Here is a 22855-nt window from a genome sequence, read left to right on the forward strand (position 1 = left end):
CACCTGGCTCCCATTGAGCTGGCCTATAAATAGATTCCTCTGAGGGCCAGCTGTTGGGGTCAAATGGCTGTCACACGCATCAGAAGGGACAAGATGGCGTCTCATAATCAGGTGCAGCTGCTTTGATCCGCTGCCAGAAAGTTGCTCCTGTGCTAGCTGAACTTCAGCTGAGTTTTTCTGCTGAACTTTGAGCCAGTGGCCTCGCGGAGGCGTCAAGCGCCGGATTGGTTTCCTCCAATCGCAGGAAGAGAGGAGAGTCCAGACAAACATGGAGCGGCGGGACCTTAACGAGCGGAAGGACATTTCCTTTTGTTTCCTTCTCCATTTCTTTGCCGCCGTGGTTCCATCAGTTGGGAGTTAAATCACAGCGTAGACGGTTTTCCTGGAATCACCCTGGAGATGTTCTGGTTGTTCGGTTTCGGACCGCAGCTGCAGGTGGGACAGCGGGATCTTCAGAACCAGACTCCTCGGTTCTGACGCCGCTGCAACAAGATAAACATGGCTGCCCACACCAGCATGGTCGCTTCTGTTGGTGATCACCGTCTGAAAACTGATGGCTGCTGGTTCGCTACCTTCCATCCCTACAGGCCACAGAGCCTCTGAGCAAGGCACCAGGGGCCAAACCTTTCTTCCTTCCTCTCTCCTTTCCTTAATCTTGTTGCTCTCCTCTGTCCTACGTCTCTTCCTGTCTTCCTCTTTTCACCTCGGCGTTTCGTTTCGCTGCTTCTGGCCGATCAGGTGAGCCATCGGCCGTTCAGGATGTTTGCTTTGGACTGAGCGCGTGCAGAGTGAGCTCATGTAATCTGTGCTGGCCGTGTTGAATGCGTGCATCATAATGTTCTAGTTTCCTGGAGCCGGCCGGGACCAGATGTTTGGATGGTTCTCATGCTGTAACTCTCTGCCCTGTAAGCTCTCCGCCTGTTTGCAGGAATTACAGACCTGCACCTCAGACATGCTGCTGCTGCTTCACTCATTTGAATTCAGACTCCTGTAAGACGTGGTTTGTCTAAATGAGTGAATATTTAAATCATCTCGTCACTCGGTTTCAGCGCTAAATTAAGACAACGACGCACCAAGCAGTGGCTACTTCCTTTTAGCTTAATGCTATATCCATGCTGAAGCTACCTACTGATTGAATGGCATCACTAACTGAGGAACCGGCGCTAGCAAAAGAGAAGGACTACTAGCTAGCCTTAGCTTTGAATAGGCTAACAACTAGCATAGCCTATTTTGTTCTTTAAAATAAACTTCATCAAGAAAAATAAGCGTCATACATTAGATGCATTGGCATGTTTTTTGTCAGTTTATTGTAATCCAACATGGCATCAAGCATAAAAACACTGTAACGTACGTACAGAGCTGAAGTTGGCTTGTGATTGAAGATTGCAATTCAATTCCAAATTTTTCCTGTTAAACAGAAAAAAATCCATAAAAATAGGTACCATAAAGTATTTTAAACTAATTAAAGATGCTCAGTGTAGTGAAAAATTATGTGGAATTGACCTGTAGCCATCAGCTGAATCAGAAGCCAACTTCAGCTTTGTATAATATTACACCATGTTTATATTTGGTCTAATGAACAGACATTATATGCAGGTGACTAGTCAATTATGCTAGTTGTTAGAATATATACATACAATCCATAGCATATGCTAGGCTATCTGTGCTAATGGACAACCGAGTAAGAATGCAATACAGTGGGTGACCAGCCTAGCATGCTAGTTGTTAGCCTGTCCACAGCTAATACTAGCTAGTGCTATCCTGCTCATTAGCCAGCACCCAGTGCTCATTTAGCGCTGCTGGTCGATGGTTAATCAGACCAGTAGCTGGTTTCTGAGTGGATGCAGTTTCCTGGGTGTGTGACCGTCCTAATTTTGGCGCTGATAGCGCTCCATAGGTCTGCAGCAGACCAGGATGTTTCTGCCTGCAGAGTGAACATGGCTCCTGGCTATAAAACCTGAGCGTTGATTAGAGTTTCTGTACCAGTGAGCCGGACCGGACTGCTGCCCACGCCGACAGACGGTTCCGCTGATATGGCTTTTATAGATTCCTGCTGTAATCTGAACACACTGGTTCTCTTCAAGCCCGGCTCACGCTAGGTGTGGTACAGTGGCAACCGAGAGGAAGCCCAGCGGGTCGCTGGTTGAGCCGCTGCAGGAGCCGGACGGCCGGCTGCCAGCGAACGGCGGGGTGCAAATCAGATGGCGGGGCGCGGCCCGCCACGCGGCGCAGACAGAACCCTGACATGCACGAGGAGCGCTGCCGGGCCCGGCCCAGTCACAGCGCTCCCTCCAACCGGGAGAAATGAGCTGCTTGCTTCCCAACAAATCAAACCTGAACTCATCCAGCTGGTGTTTCCACATCGCTAGAGATGTGTGAAAAGAACAGAAGCAAAAAATTAGAGAAATAAGTTATAAAAGTGAAGTTTAATCCAAGAATCAAATCCCAAATTATTCCCTGAAAGCAGCATCTGAGGAACTCTGCACTCTTCCCTCATTTCTCCTCCCAGCTGGACTTTCTCTGGTTTAAAAGTCAAAAATATTTTATTCATCACAAACATCCTCAGTTGGTTTTAAAGGTGATGCTGTAGCAGTCTGTGCTTCAGTGAATCTATCTGAAGAGGCCTCTGACTGAAGACTGTTGCTGCATCATGCTAACAGCTCAACGTCGAGGCAGCAGAGACGATTTTCCACAGCAACATGGTGGATGACATCATCAGTTGTTAGCCAGCTCTGCTAATCCTCCTCCTTTGCTTTTGCCTCTTTTCTCCCTCTGTTAAAATATAAACTATTGACAAAATAAGCAACATTTTCAATTACCAGAAACGAGCAGATACAAAGGTTCCCGGCTAGGAGAAAATATGAGTTAAATATGTTAAAAATTGTAACGCGTTGTAATTAATTGTCTTGTTGTCATGGTAACGCTGGCTCCAGATTTCCCATAAACCTCGTCTGGCAGTAATGGGAAGCCCGCTGTGTTTTTAAAACATTCCTGGAGCCTCTGCTGAGATCGTCCGGCTTCAGCTGCTGCTCAGAGCAGCATGACGGGGTCATGGAGAGGTCAGAGGTCAGTCCAGTCTGACCATAACAAGTACACTGACGGGGTCAGTGTACTTGTTATGGTCAGAGGGTTCCTGGTAGAAAGGATTCGCAGTGCAGAGGAATAATTCCTTATAATAATCACTTCCTGATCCATAGAGGAGCCGTCGTTTCCTGTCGAGGAGCCGTCGTTTCCTGTCGAGGAGCCGTCGTTTTTTGGTGAAGAGCCGCCGTCTCCGGGCGAGGAGCCGTCGTTTTCTGTCGAGGAGCCGTCGTTTCCTGTCGAGGAGCCGTTGTTTTTTGTCGAGGAGCCGTCGTTTCCTGTCGAGGAGCCGGCGTTTCCTGTCGAGGAGCCGTCGTTTCCTGTCGAGGAGCCGGCGTTTCCTGTCGAGGAGCCGTCGTTTCCTGTCGAGGAGCCGTCGTTTCCTGTCGAGGAGCCGTCGTTTCCTGTCGAGGAGCCATCGTTTCCGGCTGGTTTTTTTTCAGGACACTAATTCCAGGCACAGGCAAGTTATCAAGACCATTTGCTGTGTTTGTCAGGAAATGCGACACGTTACACATTTAGTAACTCGTTGCATTTTCTCCTAACTGGCGTTCAGGTAAATCATCTGAAAAGAGACTCTCCAACTTTGGAGTTCGGCCTTGGTTGCTCTTTTTAACGAACTAATTTTCCCAATAGGACCACATAAAGAAACATCTGTGAAGGCAGGAAAACTTTAGACAACAGAACTTCTTGTACAACAACCAAAGAGTTTTAGGACCAAACATGAGCCAACAGTTTTACAGCTTCATCAATTTCTCATTATGATGTGGTTGTGTTTGAGATCTGTGAGAAGAACGGTTAACACCCTGCTGCAGTTTCTGACTCGAACTAAATTACTTTTTTCTCCTGCAGGCTCACTCCAGTTACATCTCATTACTGTTAGCGTTTGGTCCCACGTTACAAAAAGCTGCGGACCTGCTGCTGTGATTTAGCGCATGGCGGCGGTTGCTCAGGGCGGTTATTTTGTCACGTTTCGTTCGGCTCGGCGCTCACGCTGGGAGAAAGTGAGACTGATCTCGACCTTTTCAGACAGGAACTTTGGCGCTCTGACATAGACTGCGAAGACGAGTGCGGTTCCTGCAGAGATCCGTCCTGCAGCCATCCGCGTTTTATGGCCAGTCTCTTGCACTTCCTGGTTTTCATGCAGCGGGTCGAACAAAGTGCTGCGCCTGCTGATCGAAGGATAAAAATAACTACAGCTGTGGGCGCTGGGAAAAACTTTCCCTGGTTCCCAATCATCATAAAACTTCAACATTCAACAAACAGAGTCATTACAAAAAATTATTTCATTTACTGAAAAGTGTTTTGTCGAAAACAGGTGAGATCATCCCTTATTTCCAGGCGTAATTATAAAATAAAATAAAAAAAATAAATAAAGCCATTTTCCAAAAGATCCAATCTGATTGTTTTAATATTTTATTAATCTTTTGCAAAACATATAAAATTTTACAGAAGTTGTGTACCTTGAATTATTGAAGTCACCTTTCAAAGTGGTAAAATTGTTTTGGTGCATGATTCATAGGTTTATAGGTTTTTAAAGGTCAGGGAAGCAACGCCCCTCGGACTCCATACCAGTCACTAAATAATACCTGAGTCAGAGTCAACAGAAAGGTTCAAAACAGGGAGAAGTTTTAGTGGAGCTGAGGGACCTTCAGACCACAAACATGGACGATTCCTGCTGCTTTCAAACTGGTTTTCTAGCATGAATGTCTGTTAAGGTTCAAACCAACTCAGTTACCTGAATTCAGGTAAAAGCATCGACTTTATCTTACTGCTGATGTGCTGCAGCCTAACCCACGACGGATGAGCGGTTGGAGTAATTTGGGTCGGCCCGTGGTTCCTGGGAAGGTTTCCCGCTGTTTCAAGTTCTCCGTTTGTGGATGTTGGTTCACACTGTAGTTCTGTAGAACCAGGACCAGATCGGTTTGGGTTGGTTTGCATTTACCGATTGTCTAAAAATAAAATTAGTTTGATTGGGATCAAGAAGCCAAGACAGAGAAGCAGGAATAGTTTTCTTCAAATTCACATTAGTTTCGTCGTCTGTCAGTATTCATACCTCAGAGTCTGAAACCCTGACAGATATAAAGAAAGGCTTCAAACTGCTCTGTAATCAGCTGTAGAAGTTATTCCTGCAGATAAAGCTTCTGTAAACAGCGGCGTGTTAAGTACGTTCAGGAGGCCATGTTGATGGAGGCGCCAGCATGGCCACCAGCTTTCCAATGTGACAGAGTTCAAAGACTCAGTGAAGCCATTGTTCAAAGCACGTCGCTTTAACAAACACAAGCCTGCAAGTACCTGGCGGTTCTGAAGCAGAGCTGCTCAAACATGATGAAGATACGCTAACTTCACAAAGGCTCAGGAATTTACGGGAAATCTGAGAACAGCCTCGGAAAATAACGATAACTTTTAACTCAGAAAACCAAAATATAAAACCATTTATTTTGGTTCTACACCATTGTTGCAGTGATGTTGCTAAGTTTTCATTATTCTAAATATATTGATGTCATATTTAATTGCTGTGGTTGTTTAGAAATTGTTTGTGTGACGTGGCTGCTGAATTATTTAACTGTTGTCATGCCGACCAACAATAATATTACTTAGCTAATTAGTAGCTCCTAACTAGGTAATAAGTTAGTCAATGTTAGCTAGCTAAAGCTAACGACATGCTAGTTAGCATGTCGTTAGCTAGTAAATCAGCTACTAATAAGGTTTATGTTATGTTAATTGTATGTAATGCATACAGTATTAGTAGTATACTAGTTTATATTTTATGCTAGCTAGCAATGCGCAAATGCTATTTAGCATATCAGTAGCTAAATATTTAGTTTTTAATATGCTAATTGTCATGATTTATTTTTGTTCTTCATATGTATTTTGCTAAAATCATTTTAACATAAATAAAAAGTGCAACTGAAAGTACAAAACCTGTAGATGTTGTTTTCCTTCTCATCTAAAGACAACCTAAAAGAAATAAAAGAAGAATTTTGACTTGGAAATCACATTTATAAACGTTTGCAGTTTCTGAGATAAATGTTTTTATTTATTAGTTGTAACATTTATGGGAGGAAGTCTTCACAATGCGATGAAATAAATTAGAAATACGTTTAAAGGACAAGCGATGCATGAACTTTGTGACTTCACAGGAACGAAGCTTGTTTTGTTTCCAGCAGTTAAAGAGCCGCCGTGATCAGAAACACAATCCGGCCTCATCTCTGCTGGACGCCGGCGATGAGATGATTTACACTTTAAATATTCCACCAGATTTTAAATAAAATCAAATTCTACCGACTGCCGACCAACTGCAGACCGACTGACTGCAGACCGACTGTAGACCGACCGCAGACCGACTGCCGACTGACTGCAGACTGTGCTCCTCCTACATCACCTGGCTGCAGTCGAGCAGATACAGCTGCGCTGGATGGAAGAGCGAGCTGTTGTTGGAGGAGAGCGTTGGAAAAAGTAGTCGTGTGTTTTTCCATCATCCGTCTCTCATGTTTTGAGAAGCCAGCCTCTTCGCTGTAGATCTGGGATGTTTTCTCACTTCTCCACCTTTTCCCCCTCATCTCCGGATTCAGGTCGATGGCAGAGCTCTCTGTTTCATAAAACAAAAATCCCTTTTGCTGATCTTCCGGTCATCCCAAACCACCAACTCTGTTCAGGAATTAATGAGTTTCAGCCTCAGCAGCTGATTTAGGCTTTTCCTCTGCAGACCTTTCATATGCTCAGTGGGGCCTTGGAGTGGACCCAGCACAGGAAGCTCACCACCTTTCAACTGGATCCAGACTACAGGGAAAGAACAGGACTCACTAAAATCGGCACACAGAAAGGAAAAAGCTGCGTTTCATAGAGAAGAACAAGATCACAGGGAAATAGTTTGGGTTTGGTGGCTGAACTCTGGGGAACCATAAAACCTTCTTGGCTGTTTTGGTTCTGTTCTGGTGACCACTATATCTTATTCCAGCTGTCAGTGTGTTCCTCTGTGTAAAGGTAGGAATGTCAGTTTGGGTTCAGTCCTAACCGGGTCATGATCATCTTAAAAAGGTGGTTCTTACAGACCGAGGTCGGTTTAACGGCAGCGCTGGCTCGGTTCCCCTGGTGCCGTTCACTTGCATAGAAACAACCAAAACAACCGAACCAAGAAAATCTTCTCCAATTCATCTCGGACGCAAACAAAACTAGAGCGGCTCAGAGTGAAAGGACACAGATACCAGCTTGATCCAAACACCTCAACCAGGTCTGCATTGCATTGTGGGATGTGGTAAAGAAACTGGTAAATAAATATTGTCCTTCTTTTTCCTAAAGCGTAAAGTCACACATAACTTTCAAGACTTCCCAATCAGTCAATGTACTTCACTCATAATAGGATTTAGTGACCTCTGACCCTCACCCAACAGCTGCTGGAGTTAGGCACAGCTCCACCTCAGCCCTGCCAGGTCAGGTCAGGCAGGTATAAACGATGTATGGATGAATTACTTCCATTTGAGGTGATAGATTCTGGCTCTTGTTGAGTTTTCTCTGTGTGAAAAGAAACCAAACCAGTGGAAAAAATTACGTTATCAAACTCATCAACTGAGTTGGACCAAAGCAAACGAACGACAGATGTGAAAACGCTGTGAGTGCCTGAATCAAAACCAAGACGACTTCCATTCCTCGTCGACTCTTTTTCCACAAGGCCGGGCCAACGAACGTTTCTGTCTTGGTTCTTGAAGGTGCTTTAGCTTTCCATCTGTGAATCGAGGGTAACGGGATGATTTACAAACTGGAAACAGAAGACAACTGGAATCGTCGACGTGAATTTATTACCAAACCACACTGGATTTTTCCCAACATAAGGTAACTCGTGTAAGTGCTGGTTGTAGGTGTAGATCTCTTGGTTTGTCCACCTCTACAGGACTTTCTTAAAGATTTTATAAGTTGGGTTGAATCAAAGAATGTTTTCACACCTGATCGTCCAGTAGACTCAGTTTGATTTGGGAACTTCACCATCGGCTCCATCTCCAGCTGCTGTGGTTCTCTTTCTCTCTGCTCAAACCAACCTGTTCCCCTCCTGGCCTGTGGGGGCGCTGCACCAAGAACCACTGAAGGAAACAGCATGAAAACCTCTGAAGACACTGAGAGCAACTTCCTTCTTCACCAAATGGAAACTAAAATGGAGGCGTCAGGATTTCTTTTTAGTCTTTGGATAAAAATCACGAGCCATTTCTCCTGCTAGCTCTAGCCTAGCTCGTTTGTTTTGGTTGTATTTACCCAGAATCCTCTGCACGTTGTTACACTTCCTGCTTTTGGACTGGTCTTCAGTCCGCTTGGTGTTCTCATATGCATTCAAACTGAGCCAGAGTTGACTTCAACTGAACCCAGACTGAGGTTTGGAGGACCAGTGTTTGTTTATCGGTCTGCATCAGAGTTCGGTTAGCATTCACACCTCCCCAAACGAACCAGACTTTCTTAACAAATGGACTGGAGCTGGACTAAAGTGGATTAAGCAGGTTTCTCTCCAGGACTGGACTTTAGTTTACAAACTGAGGTCATTTTTGCAGCAGAAAGGCAGATATTATCACAGAATCAAGAGGAAATCCATCCATCCATCCATCTGTTATCTAACATGTTGATCCCTAGTGCGGTTAGTGGGGGTGCTGGTGCCGACCTCCAGCGGTCAACAGGTGAGATACGGGGTCACCCGGACAGGTCGCCAGTCCATTGCACCAAGAGGAAAGCATTCTCCTTAATTTTCTTCCTCCCACTTTTGGTTTCCTTCCTCCGTTTTGTTCGCTGGACCGTCCTCACCACTAAAACACGTCCTCTTCCCTTCTGTGCTGCAGCTTCAGGCCTGTAATGAGGATCCCAGATGTGGCTAAAATACTCTGTGGCCTGTCGATTAAACCTCAGATCCACTCTGGGAACATCGCTCCCTGACACCGACGGATGAGGCTGCTCATTCAGAGGTTGGAGCTGTATTTACACTTCGAGAACAGAGCGTGCAGGAGCATGTTTCACATTAAAAACACATCATATTTCATGCCTTTTTATCAGGAAGATGTTCAGAAGGACGGGCCGTGTGGACCTTGAGACCGAAGCTAAAAATACTTTTAACGAGACTGAAGGTGAACGCCCATCGCATGCCGTGGAATGATTTAGCGGGGATCGATGTCAGCACCATCAGGCACAGGGTGTGTGTTTACATGGTCGTATGTTACATAAGCCAAATGTCTGACAGAAACTCTGGGCACAAGAGCTGGATCTGGGAAACGAAAATATCAGCGAGAGCTGAATTTTAGGTCAGACAGAAACTTTAAATCTTAAACCCGGGGTTGTTTCAGGAGTCTTTTCTTCTGCCAGATGTGGTTCTGCAAGGAAAAGTGGAAAAGTTAGCTGAACCAATCCCAAGCTGCCAGGCTTCACGTCAGAGAGAGCTTAGGGGTCAGAGGTCACCCCTAAATTAAGTTTTTCTATCTCAATGATCACTAATAATCTAAAGGTCTTCCAGCTTCCAAAAATATGAGAACCACTTTGAGCTGGATGGACAGTAGTTTCTTGTAGATGTTCTGTTTTGAAGTCTTTCCATTTTACAGAAGAGATATAGATTCAACGCGTTGGAACGATGCACAACTTTTTATCAACTGTGATGTTGATGGAGCCAGAAAAAACATAAACAAGTCATCATCCTCCGACCACTTCCTGTCATCTTCTTTGGCGTTTTCGCCAGTAGTAACATCGGGCTGTTGATCACGTCTCTGAAACTCCATCATTCTAGTGCAAAATCTTTACTGAAAAACATGAGTTTTTTTTCAAAATTGGTGTTTCCATTAAGCTAATTTATTTTCATAATTTCAATTTGCAAAATTTTATGGTTAATAGAAACACAGCTGTTGGAAGACACGAGCAGAGAGAGCTTCCCTCAACAGTGGCTGAATGTCTCTCTGACGTTTCTCTGGACGTTTCTCCCAGGTTCTGCTCACTCGGCCCGTCTGAAGGATCTCTGGCTCGGTAAATGAACTGTCTGGATGTCTTCTCGGAGACACATCTGTTCAAACCGTTGTCCAGCTCCACCAGCTGCTCGTTTGCTCTGAACCCGTGTGGCAGCTGTCTGGATGCTATCGGAGGGGGGTTGATGATGAGCGAGAGAGTCAACGGCTCATTCAAAGTTCAGGCCATAAAATTAAAACAATGAGCTGAAAGCTGCTCCATGTGGTCGTGACTCAAAACTGCCAGAGAAGAATGAAGGTGAGAGATGACAGAGTTCAACTTGTTGAACAAATTGGCTTCTCGAATGCTCCTCCTGTCTCTTTAGCACTTCTTTAACTGTGTCTTATTTCACTGCCTCCTGTTCAGCCTGAAGTTCAGCCTGAACCTTCTGTCTGCAATAAAGACCAAAGGCTACAGCTATGAGAAGGTCATTCTTCAAAGTTCCTGCTCAATGAGTCGATTCATGGCTTTTACTTTGAATTTCCATCATTATCTTGTTCTCATGGGAATAATTGTTAGAATTCATCCAGATGACCTTATGCAACAAACCATGTCAAATGTGTGAATTTTTGCATGTATTTGTTTAATTAGCACCCTGGAAGCTAAGTGGCCTAAATGTTCTCAAAGTTCACAAAAATGCTGAAGTGTTAAATGGAAAATTAACTTTGCTATTAGTGGATTAGTGGAAATGTTTATGAGGATTGAAAGCAGCTGAAATTAACTAGACTAATGCTAAAACATTTGCTGCAAAATGCTAAAGTACCAAGCAAAAGATTTGATCTGCTATGAGCAGATTAGCGGATCTGTCCGCACCACTGTTTGATTTGAAGCAGTTTTTAAAGGGTTAGGGTCCAATATCAGTCCGTTCTGCCCAACAGAACGGACTGATATCAGTTGGGCCAAAAACTCCCTGTTGGTTTCGTCCATGAACCACAGCTGAGCTCATCAGCAAATCAGTAAACCAGTTTCTGTTAGTTTTTGGCCTCTTTAAATAATTAGGATTGTTTGGGACTTTACTGTAAATCCGACCTACAGCAGCAGCAGCGACCCGGTTGGCGGTGTGTCGGTACCACGGAGCCTGTAGGGCGGGGAGCGAAGGAATGAGAGGCAGCATGTTCCCATGGAGAAGCGGGGCGCTCGCCGCCGGCCCGGCCGTGTTTGGCCGCCGCAGCCAGGCTAATGAGGAGGGTGAGAGAGGGCAGCCTGGTGGAGGCAGAGGTCAGCCAGGAGCCAGAGCCTCCTGCCAGGCCGCCTGGAGCTGCAGGCTGCAGCCCTGCATGGCCATCTGCCGCTCATTAACACGCAGCCAGCCCAACAAACACGCCTTCCTCTGAGCTCCATCTCCTCCGCTCAGCTAAAGCAGACTCATGTTCTGTCCCAGCAGCTTTAAACCGTCCGCTAAACGTCAAACAGCCGCTTCATTTGGTTGTAGTTCTGTGAAAAAAGAGTTTTTTGTTCAGCTGAACTGTTTCATATCAAAAATCGGCTGAATAAATTTTAAACGAAGCAGGAAACCAGCTGCTGCCAGCTCCTGGAAACACCTGGATGTTTTCCATGTCTGTGGATGAACTTTGACCCCATCCTCTTTGCTGAATTGGTATAGCTGAGCCTTTTCCTGCAGGATCAGCCTCTTTAAAGTCACATTACAGGATCTCTGTTGGAATTAAGCCCATACTTTGACTAGTCCCAGATCATCACACTGCCACCACCATGTTTACTGCAGTGTTGTAATTATGTTCCTCTTTTATTTTGGCGGGCCTCTGTGTTGTCTGGGTCTCTCTTGCTGTTGAACATGAACAGGTTCTGTTTGGGTTGAAGTCTGTGGGGGTGTGAATACTTTTCCTCAGGTTATCTCTGCTGAACGATGCTTACTCAGCGTTTCTAGGACCTTTGACCCCGACAGCGGCGTTGCTATGGAAACATAGAGAGCGACTGCAGAGGCAGGTGCTTCAAGGGTCGGGCCAGAGATCGCTCAATCAAGCCGGGCCACACGAGGTCGCGACCCCCAGCCCGTTTGCTCCCTGACCTTGACCCCTGAACCCAATTACACTCAGCTGTGCGCTGAGCCAGTGGAGGTCGGGGACGACCTTTGACCTCGCTCTGTTTCTGTTCCAGCAGGTGTGGCGGCTCGTTTTCACCGTCCGTAAAGCTGCTTAACGCTTTGGATCGGTGTCGTAAACTATCTATCTATCTATCTATCTATCTATCTATCTATCTATCTATCTATCTATCTATCTATCTATCTATCTATCTATCTATCTATCTATCTATCTATCTATCTATCTATCTATCTTGTGGCTGTTTATAAAAAGTAAAAAGGTTTTAAAATATAGATAAAACTGCAGATTTTACAGACTTGTTGGAGTAACTGCAGTAAATTTCCTCAAGAAAAGAATCAATAATGTTCCTTTCTGACCTTTTTTGTGATTAGTTTGGAAACTTTCTGTTTTCACAGTGCAGACAATAAGTTTACATAACTAAACTCTAGAGGAAAAGAAATAAAGAAATGTTCATGTAATTTTCCACAACTACCATCTCATAGAACAAAATGGATCCATTGCTATTGCTTTATTGCAAAAATATTGGTAGTCTTTATTTTAAAATCTGAAAACAGAAATAAAGTGACGATTCTAAATGTGAGCGCTCTTTTTTCAAAAGATGATGCAACATTTAATGCAAAACAAAATGAAAGCTTAAATTTAATGTAGAATGGGTTTTGGTGATTAAACCAGCGACTCCTCACATGGGAGCTGCCATAACAACAGGTGTGGCAGGGAGCTGTCGCCATGACGACAGGATACTTAGCACTTTCTGGACCATGTGGCGGGAAACTTCTTGTCAGGATCAGTTTTCCTCTTTAATATTCGGTGAGCAAATGAATCCGAAGCGCGTCTGTTAAAGCGCTTCAGCGCCGCGCTCCCTCCGGAGGGCTCGACTGGACAGAGTAGGATAAATGAGCGACCTCAGGCCCCCGCTGCGATCCAAACCCATATGAGCAGACCGTCCAGAACACCAGAACTGGTTTAGCGCTTAAAAATATCATAAATTTCAAAGAATTGACTCCCATCCTGCAAAAGGCAACGAGCGGGGAAAACACAGAGAAATCAGGGATGAACTCGATACCTGTGATTGTTTACTGTTGCCACGGTTACAGCATTACGTCCCCTCCCAACACACACACCCACACACACAGAGGCGCTGGCTTTCTGTCGGTCCCACCAGGCGAATGCATCTGCCAGCCAAGATCCGGTCTGAGCGGCAGAAGACTTTCCCAGAGATATCAGTGACGTGCAAACACACACACACACCCACACACACACCCCCACACACACACACCCCCCCACACACACACACACACAGCCTGATGTGTCAGTCGCTGCCCTGTGTTTCCTCAGTCTGCGTCCTCGGGGACGCCGCTGTGCTTCGGTAAATCATGGAGGCCGGCGGCTCGTTGGACGGAGGTGAAAACACGATGGAAGACGCCATGATCCGCTCACAGCAGGGAGTCTGGGCGACAATCGGAGGTCAGTCAGCTGGATCTCATTTACGGCTTGATTTATTTGAATGAAAAATGACAATGTTTCCACCCGTGATGGTCCGGTAGACTCGGTTCGTTTGGGGACCAAAATTGCGACGTTTGTTTAATTTCCAGCTGCTGCGGTTCTCTTTCACACGGCGTGTGAAGATCTTCCTCTCACTTTCTTGGTTCTTACACTTTTAACCACATGAGCCAAACCTAACAAGGCTTCCTTTATAGGTTTTAGACATTATGTTGAATCTAAGGGCGTTTTCACACCTGATACTCCAGTGGACTCAGTTTGATTTCCAGCTGCTGCATTTCTGTCTGAGTCAAAGCAGCCAAACCGTTACAGCAACCTGTTCCCCTCCTGGCCTGTGGGGGCGCTGCACCAAGAACCACTGAAGGAAACCACACAAAAACCTCTGAAGACACTGAGAGCAACTTCCTTCTTCACCAGATGGAAACTAAAATTCAGGCTTCAGATTTTAACTCTTTAGTCTTTGGCTAAAGACTACAAGCTAGCTTGTTTTGTTTTGGTTGTATTTACCCAGAATGCCCTGCTGTCAACCCTTTTTTGAATAAAATCAACATGCATTGGTTTTCAGATCTTTGTATCAGCAAAACCTGATGGACGCATCATCATCAATAAAATCACATCATCTGCATGAAGTGAAGCTGAAACCAGGGAACGTCCTTTCACTCATTTTTATTTTATTTACTTCTTACCTGCGGCGGCCATGTTGGAGGCTTGAGCTGCTTTGTGTTTGTATTTATTATCATTAAACCTCCATTTCATGATTCACAGCTCTGACTCCAGCACATCTGTGTGAGACATGTGTCTCACCCACCTGCATCCTGCAATGACCTCCAACACCTCGGCGCTCCGACCTGACCTCAGCTGACCCCTGGTGACCTCTGCAGCCATCTGCTTCAGGCCTCTGAGGCGTGCTGATTGGCTGCAGGGAGGGGAATGTCAGGAGAACAGAGGGTGAAGCTGAGCGCTGATAGTTTCTATCCCCGTTACAGATTTTACACAGAAAGATTTGATCAACCCATAAAAAACTTGATATTTTTAGATATTCGTCAGACTACATGTTGTATTTGACCGTTTCCTCTGGTTCCTTTTTTATTTTATGTGACCCTAAAATGTTGCAGCTTGTCAGACGAAGACAAACAAGCAGCTGGTTTCAAGCAACGATTTCATTTAGTGAAGGAACAAACTAATCAAACCAGCCTGGAAAGTAATCAGCCCTTAAACCTAAAAACTGCTTCCTCCACTGCTGGCAAGTATTTAAGTCAGACGCTCTGGAGGCTTTTCCACCATGATCGGCCGGCTGAGGTTCACACAGCAGCACCATCCACATCAAAACCAGACACCGCTCTAAAACCAGGGCATTCTGGGTAAAAACAACCAAATCAAACGCATCTTTTTCCAAAGACAAAACAAAAATCCTCCAACCGCTAAACTCTGACTCCACTCATCACAGTTAATTTATGTTTTAACATTGGGGACAAAGGTTGGTTAACATTTTTCCATGAAGAAATTTTAAAATTAAAATAATTTTTGTATTTATTCAGCTTGTCTCTGATGTTTAAGCGTAACAAAAATGAAAAACAGAGGAAGTCTGAGGTCCTAATGGACCAAATTCTGGTCTGAAGTTTCATATTTTCTCCATCAGTGTGAGTCTGTTAATCTGACCTGGAGCTCTTCTCATCCCGACCTTCAGCAGCAGCCGGGTTTTAAAACCTGGCCCCGTTCGCTCACTTTTCCACTTCATATGTAAAGATTATGATAGAAAACAGCATGAACTGGAAAATGGATGGAGTTCATAAAGCTTCCCAATAATGCTGCTTTCCACAGTTTAATGCACAACAGATGAAGCGCTTGGAGCCAAACACAGCAGCAGGAATCCAAGCTGATAATTTATTCGTCCCCAAAGCCAGCGGCGCTGCGAGGAGAAACAACTGGGCCCACCTGATGGGCCTCACAAAACGCTTCAAAATGCAGCATAAGGATGGGTCAACTCTGTTTCCACAGCGCCGATTCACAACAAACACCTCAAATCAATTCAGTCACACATTCATTCCAACTGATCCTAATTATCAAACAGATCAGTTTGTTATTCATGGCCCCCAACCTCAATGCAGACACAATTGGTTGATGCAAATAAACACTTCTTTTTCTTGTAGAGCAAAATTTTACAGATAAATAACACAAAGCGCTCAACCCAAATCAGAAAACAATCAGCCCCAGAGTCTGAAGCTGTTGGCCAATCATTATGCAACTGTGCAAACCTTTTTTATGTTTTGTATCAACAGTGATTCAGCAAATCAGATTTAAAGAAAAAAATCACAAAAGGTTTGTCTTCATATACTTTTTACAACCACCAAGTGCAACGATTTTGGCCCTCATGGCATAAAGTTGATCAGAGCATCGAGTCGCTGACCTGAAGCATCAACTCCTCCTGGCCAGCAGGGGGCGACAGTGGGGAGGAAAACCTCCTCACCTGTGGGGGCGCTGTACCAAGAACTACTAAAGGAAATGACATGAAATCTCTGAAGACACTGAGAGCAACTTCCTTCACCGAATGGAAACTAAATGGAAGCGTCAGATTTTAGCAGTTGGAGGATTTCTCTTTAGTTTTTGGCTAAACACTATGAGCCATTTCTGCTGCTAGCACTATTCTAACACGTTTGTTTTGGGTGTATTTACCCAGAATGCCCTGCACTGTAGTCCACTTCCAGCTTTTGGAGCAGTTTCCGGTCCACTTGGTGTTCGCATATGCATTCAAACTGAACCAGAGTTCACTTCAACCGAACCCAGATCGAGGTTTGGAGAAGTTTGATTACATTCACACCCCAAACGAACCGGACTTTCTAGGCAAACGGACTGGAGTTGGATTAAAGCAGATTAATCCAAACCTAGATTCTGTTCTGGATTTTACATGCTTCCATGACGAGCTGCTTGGAGTTGTATTCAACATTTGTTTGGATTTCCTCAAGAACACCAGATGAAGTTTGTGTCAAATTTGAATATTTTAAACAGCCTAAGTGTTTTCTTAGAAGTGTTGCAGAGGCCACAAAAGTAAGCATTTCTTCTATGAAGACATCCCAAACTTCAAGAAACAATTTTACAGAAAGTGTTGGCATGATTTCTAAGATGTGTGACTCCATCATGTCTCCTATCTGAAGAGTCTGAGTCATTTTATCTTTATTTATGGAAACGAGACAAACATGAAGCTCCAGATTCAGAGGACCTTCTCAGGCTGTCGTGTGTTTTGGAATCACATCCTGATTTTTATATTTTTAGCCTCTCTCTGAGTCAGGGATGCGAGGTGGGAGCCCAGGAGGGCCCTTACGGTCCAGATGGTGACTGTTCTGGCCGTTACAGGCGCCAACATGGAAACACTCCCTCTGACACGGAGCAGCAGTGAGTCACAGATAGCGTTCTGGACGAGGCCGTTCCGCCTGGACCCGTATGGACACCTTCATTCATCGCAGACGTCAGAGATGAGCGAACGCACCCAGAGCTCATCTGGTTCCATCCACAAAGCAAATGTTTTCGTCCCTTTTAAGACTTTCTTTCATAACTTGTGGGGTTTTATGTTCAGTTTTCTGTTTTCTCTTTTAGATTTTTACTGTTGTGACGAACATTAAATTATTTTAGAGCTCGGCACCTAAAAGGTGCTACAGGCTGCGATTCATTATCTCTAACTGACATTCACTGTTGTACCAGTTCCTTTTGAAAAGAAAGTAAAGTCATCTCAACCAAGTTCAAATGAACTGATTCTTGTTCGTATTTAACCACCTTAGCAGTTCAGTGTTCAGCACCGCTAACTAAAAAGTTAGCTTTACTAACCCTAAAGCAGTATTAGTTATAATTAGTTATTATATCTGCTCTGGAAAGACTACAATCCTCAGGCACCAATTTAATTAACAGTGAAATTAATAGTTTGCATGTTCTATAGATACTGTGCTTATGTTAGTCTTGATCTGTTTTATATCGGTCCTGTCTGTTTCTTGTTTTATATAAAGTTATTGGGGGAAAATGAGAGAAAACAGAGCTGCTGTGTAAACAGACTTCAAAATAAGAGCATGAATATAAACGTCTAAATACTTGAAGAATTCTGAACAGTTAACCAAAACTTCGACACAGATGTCAAACTTTTTCAACTTAAACTTTACAAAAAACAGTCAAGTAATTTAGCGACTGAGAATTTATCCTGAGAAATGAATTTAAGCTAAGTGGGCTAAATGTTTACAAAGTTAGCTATAGCGCTATCTTTCTGTTGATATGCTACTCTTTAGTAAAGTCCTGGTCCTGTTTTAGTTCATCAGCTGATATGAAATGAAACACATCTGTCTCTGTTGGTCTGTCAGTTACTGACCTGCAGGAAGGTCAGAGGTCAATGCTGCAGCTTCTCTGTATGTCTTTGTTCTCCCATTTATAAACAACAGCAACAATCAGGCAGCTTGAAGCACCTCAGTGGAACCTGGTAGATGAAATATGAAGTCAATGTTTACAGCGACTGGAGACACAAAACCTAAATTACCCATTTCTGTCCTCATAAAACCGGATTCAGTCTCCGCAGCTCAGAGACGCTCAGAAAACTCTCAGGGTCTTGAGAGGAAATGCAGCATCTCTTTCTGGTGAAATCAACCCTAAAAATCACAGCAAAGAGAGAAAATATGTTTATGTTGCTGAAATTTACACTTACAATAAGACCTACCCAGGCCAGTTAATGTATGATGCAAGGCAATAGTTGGGCTTGGAGTGAAAAATGTGTCAGAATCCAAAAGGAGACTGACCCAAATGCAGATTTCCCCCCCACACAACCTTTCTTCTGCCCAAAACCACAATCTAAGACCCCCAACTCATCATCTGGACTCCCTGTGGAGGCACAAATTACCATTTTCCAGAATCACAATTCAATCCCATGCTGTAAGGGAGATGAAAGGATTAAAGTCCTGCATAATGCTTCCTCTCAGGAAGCATTATGCAGGACTTCCAGTGGTGATGTTACATTTTCCCATGAACTAGGGTTGAACTTCATTTACTTGTAAAAGAACCTTTACAGGCTGTGAAGAATGAGGCTTTGCACTGTGTGAAGATTTCATATAGGGAAACAAAGCACCTGACCTGCTGAAATCTCTAAAATACGATGTTTATTATTCAGATTTATCCAGAAATTGATTGTTTTTATCATTATTTTAAGGCTGTATGTGCAAGAAAAGCAAATATTGAGATGAAATTGGAAAACATGAAATTAAAGTCCCCAAAAGCAGCGGATGTTACAGGGTAGACGTAGCCCAGAGGGCAACTGTATGTATGAAAAGGAAACAGTGACACCAAGTGGCCAGGCGCATTATTACAGGTGAGCCTTTAGTTACATGTAAAGAACTGATTTAACCACGATACAATTTTCTGTATTATTCTAAACCACTTTTAGGGTAAAAATTTTCAGAATAAAAATGATCACGTATTCAAATTTATTTTGACTTTTTTCTCTATAGTTTTAAAATGAAAATAAATTGTGACAGCAAAATGATTGGGTCAGAACATCTAATAACCTTTTTGTTCCCATCCTGCAGTGGTCCGTCTTAGAGCCGCCATTATTGACATGTATGCTTTTACTGAGGGCTGTTTGTTTGAATAAATGAACTGTACCTTTAAACAAAATGTCACGTCTCTGACCTGTGGTGTCCGTGGCGCGCCTGAAAGTTTCTGCTGCTTATTTTGATCATCTGGCTTTGAAACAAGAAGTTTTCACCGCTGGTGAGTTCGATGTTTTTTGTTTTGTTTTTACAGTTTTAGTCATTTTAATGTTATATAAACATCTAATGTTCGTTTTAGATTTATTGGTATTTCTAAACAAGCCGTTTGTCAGTTAGCATCATTGCTAGCTGTTCTTCTTGTGAAAGGCTCTTTTTTTTAAAAAAATGTAAACGTCTTTCTTTTGTCCTAATTTATTTTAGATAATAAAATGTTTAAAATAATTTTAAACTAACTGCAGTTAAAGGGGCCGCTATTGCTAGCTAAATAGAGTAAATGCGCACCTTCGAGTGCCGTCTAATTACTGGAGTAGGTTGCGATTAATCACTTCTACAAATGGAAGATTTGACCGCTTTTTTAAAACGTTATGCTACGTATTTATTTATATTGTATTAATGAGCTTTAGTCTAATCTCAAACGTTAAGAGCTTGTCAGACTTATTCCAGATTCCATGTTTTTTTTATAGAAACCCTATATTACTGTACATTAAATGCCTCAATAATGCAGCTCAAAATCCCATTTAACATAATAGACGTGGAATAATTTTCCTAAATTGCTTTATTTACTTTATTTATTTATGTTTACCTAACTTTGTGATTTGTGAAACTTTTTATCATTTCGGAGGGTTAGATGGTTGTAGACTAATTCATACAGGTTCAAGTTTAAAATGACTGATGAACCCTAACTGAGTTATTGCACAATGAATTAATATAATATAAAAACAAATATTTTTAAAAATGTTAACCCTTTTATTAAAGGGGAGGTCAGCTCTAGAGACCACATCAAATATCAAATATAGCAACTGATTAAAGATTGTTTGCCTCTCTAATACGAACCAGAGTTAAAACTTTACAATGTCTATGCAGAAATTGTATCTTAAATCTTTTCTGTTTGTATTGTATAATAATCTTCACATCACGTTCCTACGATCCCAGTAATAGCCACCCAAAGAAGCATATAAAGTTTGATTCTTTAGGGATTTTTCTCCAGTCAACAAAAGAAACTGACTCTTCATAAGTACAAATAAAACTCCCAACATGTTGATTTGTACTGCTTTTTAATGTTTTTATCAATCTGAAATGATAAAATGCATACCATGTAGCAAACCAAAATCAACAAAGCTCTTTACAGAAATCGCAGCTCATTCATACACTCTACAGTCCAGACTCTTAGCTCAAAGTCATTTTACTTCAGTAATTGTTTTGGAAGCAAAAACTGACGTTTTAAATTTTTTTTGTTGTTGCATAAGCCGAGTCAAGAGCATCTATAAACTACCGACGGGCCTGGTTTGAGTAAAACTGGATGCTGTGTAGAGATTAGTCAGCAGCATTACGGTTACAGTTGAGCGTGCAAGCCCCCCAGCTAATAAATACATTCTAGATACAAAAACCCTGTAAGTGCTGCATTTTTAAAAATTTATCATAAGGCTCCAAATATGTCTAATCAATCATCCTGCTGCCAACCAGTTCTTAATTTCTCAGATTTGATTTCTCATCCAATACAGTTAAAACACTGAATTAGAATCTGTTGTAGTTCTTCTTCTGCACCACAGGAGGGCAGTAGTGTCTCATTTAACCTGACTGGGAGGATTTGGGTTTTCAACGTCGCACATGCAGACGAAGAGTCCGGTTGAATCGGTTCTCATCCTGAAATCTTTCCTCTGTCTTTTGGGAATATGAGGAGGTTTACATTTGTTAGGTAATGCATCAATGGAGCTGAATTGGGTTGAAATTTTGGGTTTGCATTAGGCACAGTGCTTGTATAGGCCTCAGTCCCCTATTAGGACTGCGGTCTGCATTGTGTTATTGGAGTGTGTGAGCTCTGGACGACCCGCTTTAACATCTCTATGTCCTACATGTTCTGGTGTAGATGTAAGTGCATTAATTTTCACAACCTTTCACATCTTTGTCCTGTCTTTGCTTTGTAGAGGCTTACTTTGAGGGTTCTGGACGGTCAGCAGTGGGCTTTTGTGTCGCTAAACTCCATGAAACAATTCTAGACGTTTTCGTCTCCTTAAATGGTCTGCATCCAGGTCAGACCGTTCCTCCTGGATGGTTAAGGTTGTGGTGACCCGTTGTGGTCAGTGAGTGGACCCAGTTGTACATTACAGGTAAAGAGATTCTGACCTGTTCATCATCACAGCTGCTGCTTTCGTTGGGTTTTAAGAAATTAAACCGACTCTGAGGGATCAGAATGAAAACCGTATTGGACCGGACCTCGATACCATCCCACATACTTCAGGTACTGAATGTGGACGATGTATTTTCTAGGTAGGTTCAAGGCAACAAATCATTTGTTTCTGGCTTCACTTTAGATCAACTCCAATTTGGACTTTGATAATATTCTTTGATACAAAATATTTCCCCAATAAAACATAAAACAAAAGTGTTAAAAGAAAACAAAACGTGAAAAACATTCAAAACAACAGTGATGCACTTTAAAAGCACACGCTTTACAACTTCTCAGCCATCTTCTCTGTTTTTAGTAATGTATACTTTATAATACAGGTATACAAGTTAAAATGAAGCAAAAAAATAAATATCTTAAACCAATGGAAGTTTATATATAGAACTCATATATATTTATAGGTATAGCTTACTTTTGAGTAGGGTGAGCGATCTGACTCGTTTCCACAGACAAAAACCCGAGAGCCGTAAAGAACGATCAGCTCTGAGCCTTTGAGTCGTGAGTTAAACTGCTGCGATGGTGGCGGACATGAAGTGAGGGCACAGTGACGGTCATCAGCTTCAGTCCTGCATCTTTAAGACATCGTGGATTTTTTTTTTTCCAAAGCTTTAGAAAACAAACGCCAGATGTCGTCTGCTATTCCTACTCCAAAATAAAAGCCATTCAGAATATTTACAGACCCCCACCAGCTGCAAAATGTCCAACAGTGTTTCATGTAAGACAGCAGTGGTGCAGGATTGACCTGCAGTATCAGTACATACAGACAGAAACTTGTTTTTTTTTGGATAAAGCAGCTATATCTGTTTTACAAAAGAGTACTTGTGACCCTCCCTCGGCCGTGCGCGGTTCACACCCTGGACTACCTTTGTTAAATCTTTGGTTGAGCAGTCTGAAAGATAAACAATCCACTTTCACACAACTTCACTTCCTCCTTAAAAAACAACATAAAAATGTTCACATTTGCACACAATCATTCCTTCTTCCCTGGAGGCTTAATTACCCCCCCGTCAAACACAGCTACCCCCCATCCGTCACTTCCTCTGCTCTGTTCTGAAGCCCGACTGAGAACAACCACACGTCTTAAAGGAGACAGAGCAAGAAAAAAGGGCGACATCGAAGAAGAAATGAAAAGCAACCAAAGGTTTTAAAGGAACCGGGCCAAGAGGGACGGGGGTTGAGCCCGCTCCTCATCGGGGCTGCGAGGCGATTATCTTCGACACAAAGTTGACGATGGCGCTGGCCGGCTGGTCCGGGTCCAGCTCCGCGAAGATGTGGCCGATGTTGTCCGTTGTGCTTCCCTGCTTCCGCGCCACGAATCCGAAGAGCCTGAA

At 43.2% G+C, this 22855-nt stretch overlaps 1 protein-coding gene and 3 long non-coding RNA genes across 16 annotated transcripts in view; 2 read left to right on the forward strand and 2 right to left on the reverse strand.

Moving 5' to 3' along the window:
- LOC116723082 (uncharacterized) lies at positions 1-4474 on the forward strand. Its single transcript, XR_004339900.1, has 2 exons — positions 1-738; positions 3198-4474. It is a non-coding gene; the product is annotated as an uncharacterized LOC116723082 (long non-coding RNA).
- On the reverse strand, positions 3445-19270 carry LOC116723081 (uncharacterized). Its single transcript, XR_004339899.1, has 4 exons — positions 19260-19270; positions 16523-16525; positions 8540-8544; positions 3445-3509 (listed from the first exon to the last, which is right to left on the reverse strand). It is a non-coding gene; the product is annotated as an uncharacterized LOC116723081 (long non-coding RNA).
- Positions 16178-22855, forward strand: part of LOC116723080 (uncharacterized) — a 16528-nt gene continuing 9850 nt past the window's right edge. The window contains exon 1 of the long non-coding RNA XR_004339898.1: positions 16178-16367. This is a non-coding gene — a long non-coding RNA (uncharacterized LOC116723080). The remainder of the gene's footprint in view (positions 16368-22855) is intronic.
- tns1b (tensin 1b) overlaps positions 20378-22855 on the reverse strand; it is a 115563-nt gene continuing 113085 nt past the window's right edge. For all 13 annotated transcript variants that reach the window (XM_032567650.1, XM_032567637.1, XM_032567644.1 and 10 more), the window contains one exon: positions 20378-22850. In XM_032567650.1, coding sequence (XP_032423541.1) covers positions 22712-22850 — 139 coding nt within the window. In that variant the 3' untranslated portion in view covers positions 20378-22711. The remainder of the gene's footprint in view (positions 22851-22855) is intronic.

This window comes from Xiphophorus hellerii, chromosome 7 (genome assembly GCF_003331165.1).
Source record: "Xiphophorus hellerii strain 12219 chromosome 7, Xiphophorus_hellerii-4.1, whole genome shotgun sequence".
In the NCBI taxonomy this organism is placed as follows: Eukaryota; Metazoa; Chordata; class Actinopteri; order Cyprinodontiformes; family Poeciliidae; genus Xiphophorus; species Xiphophorus hellerii.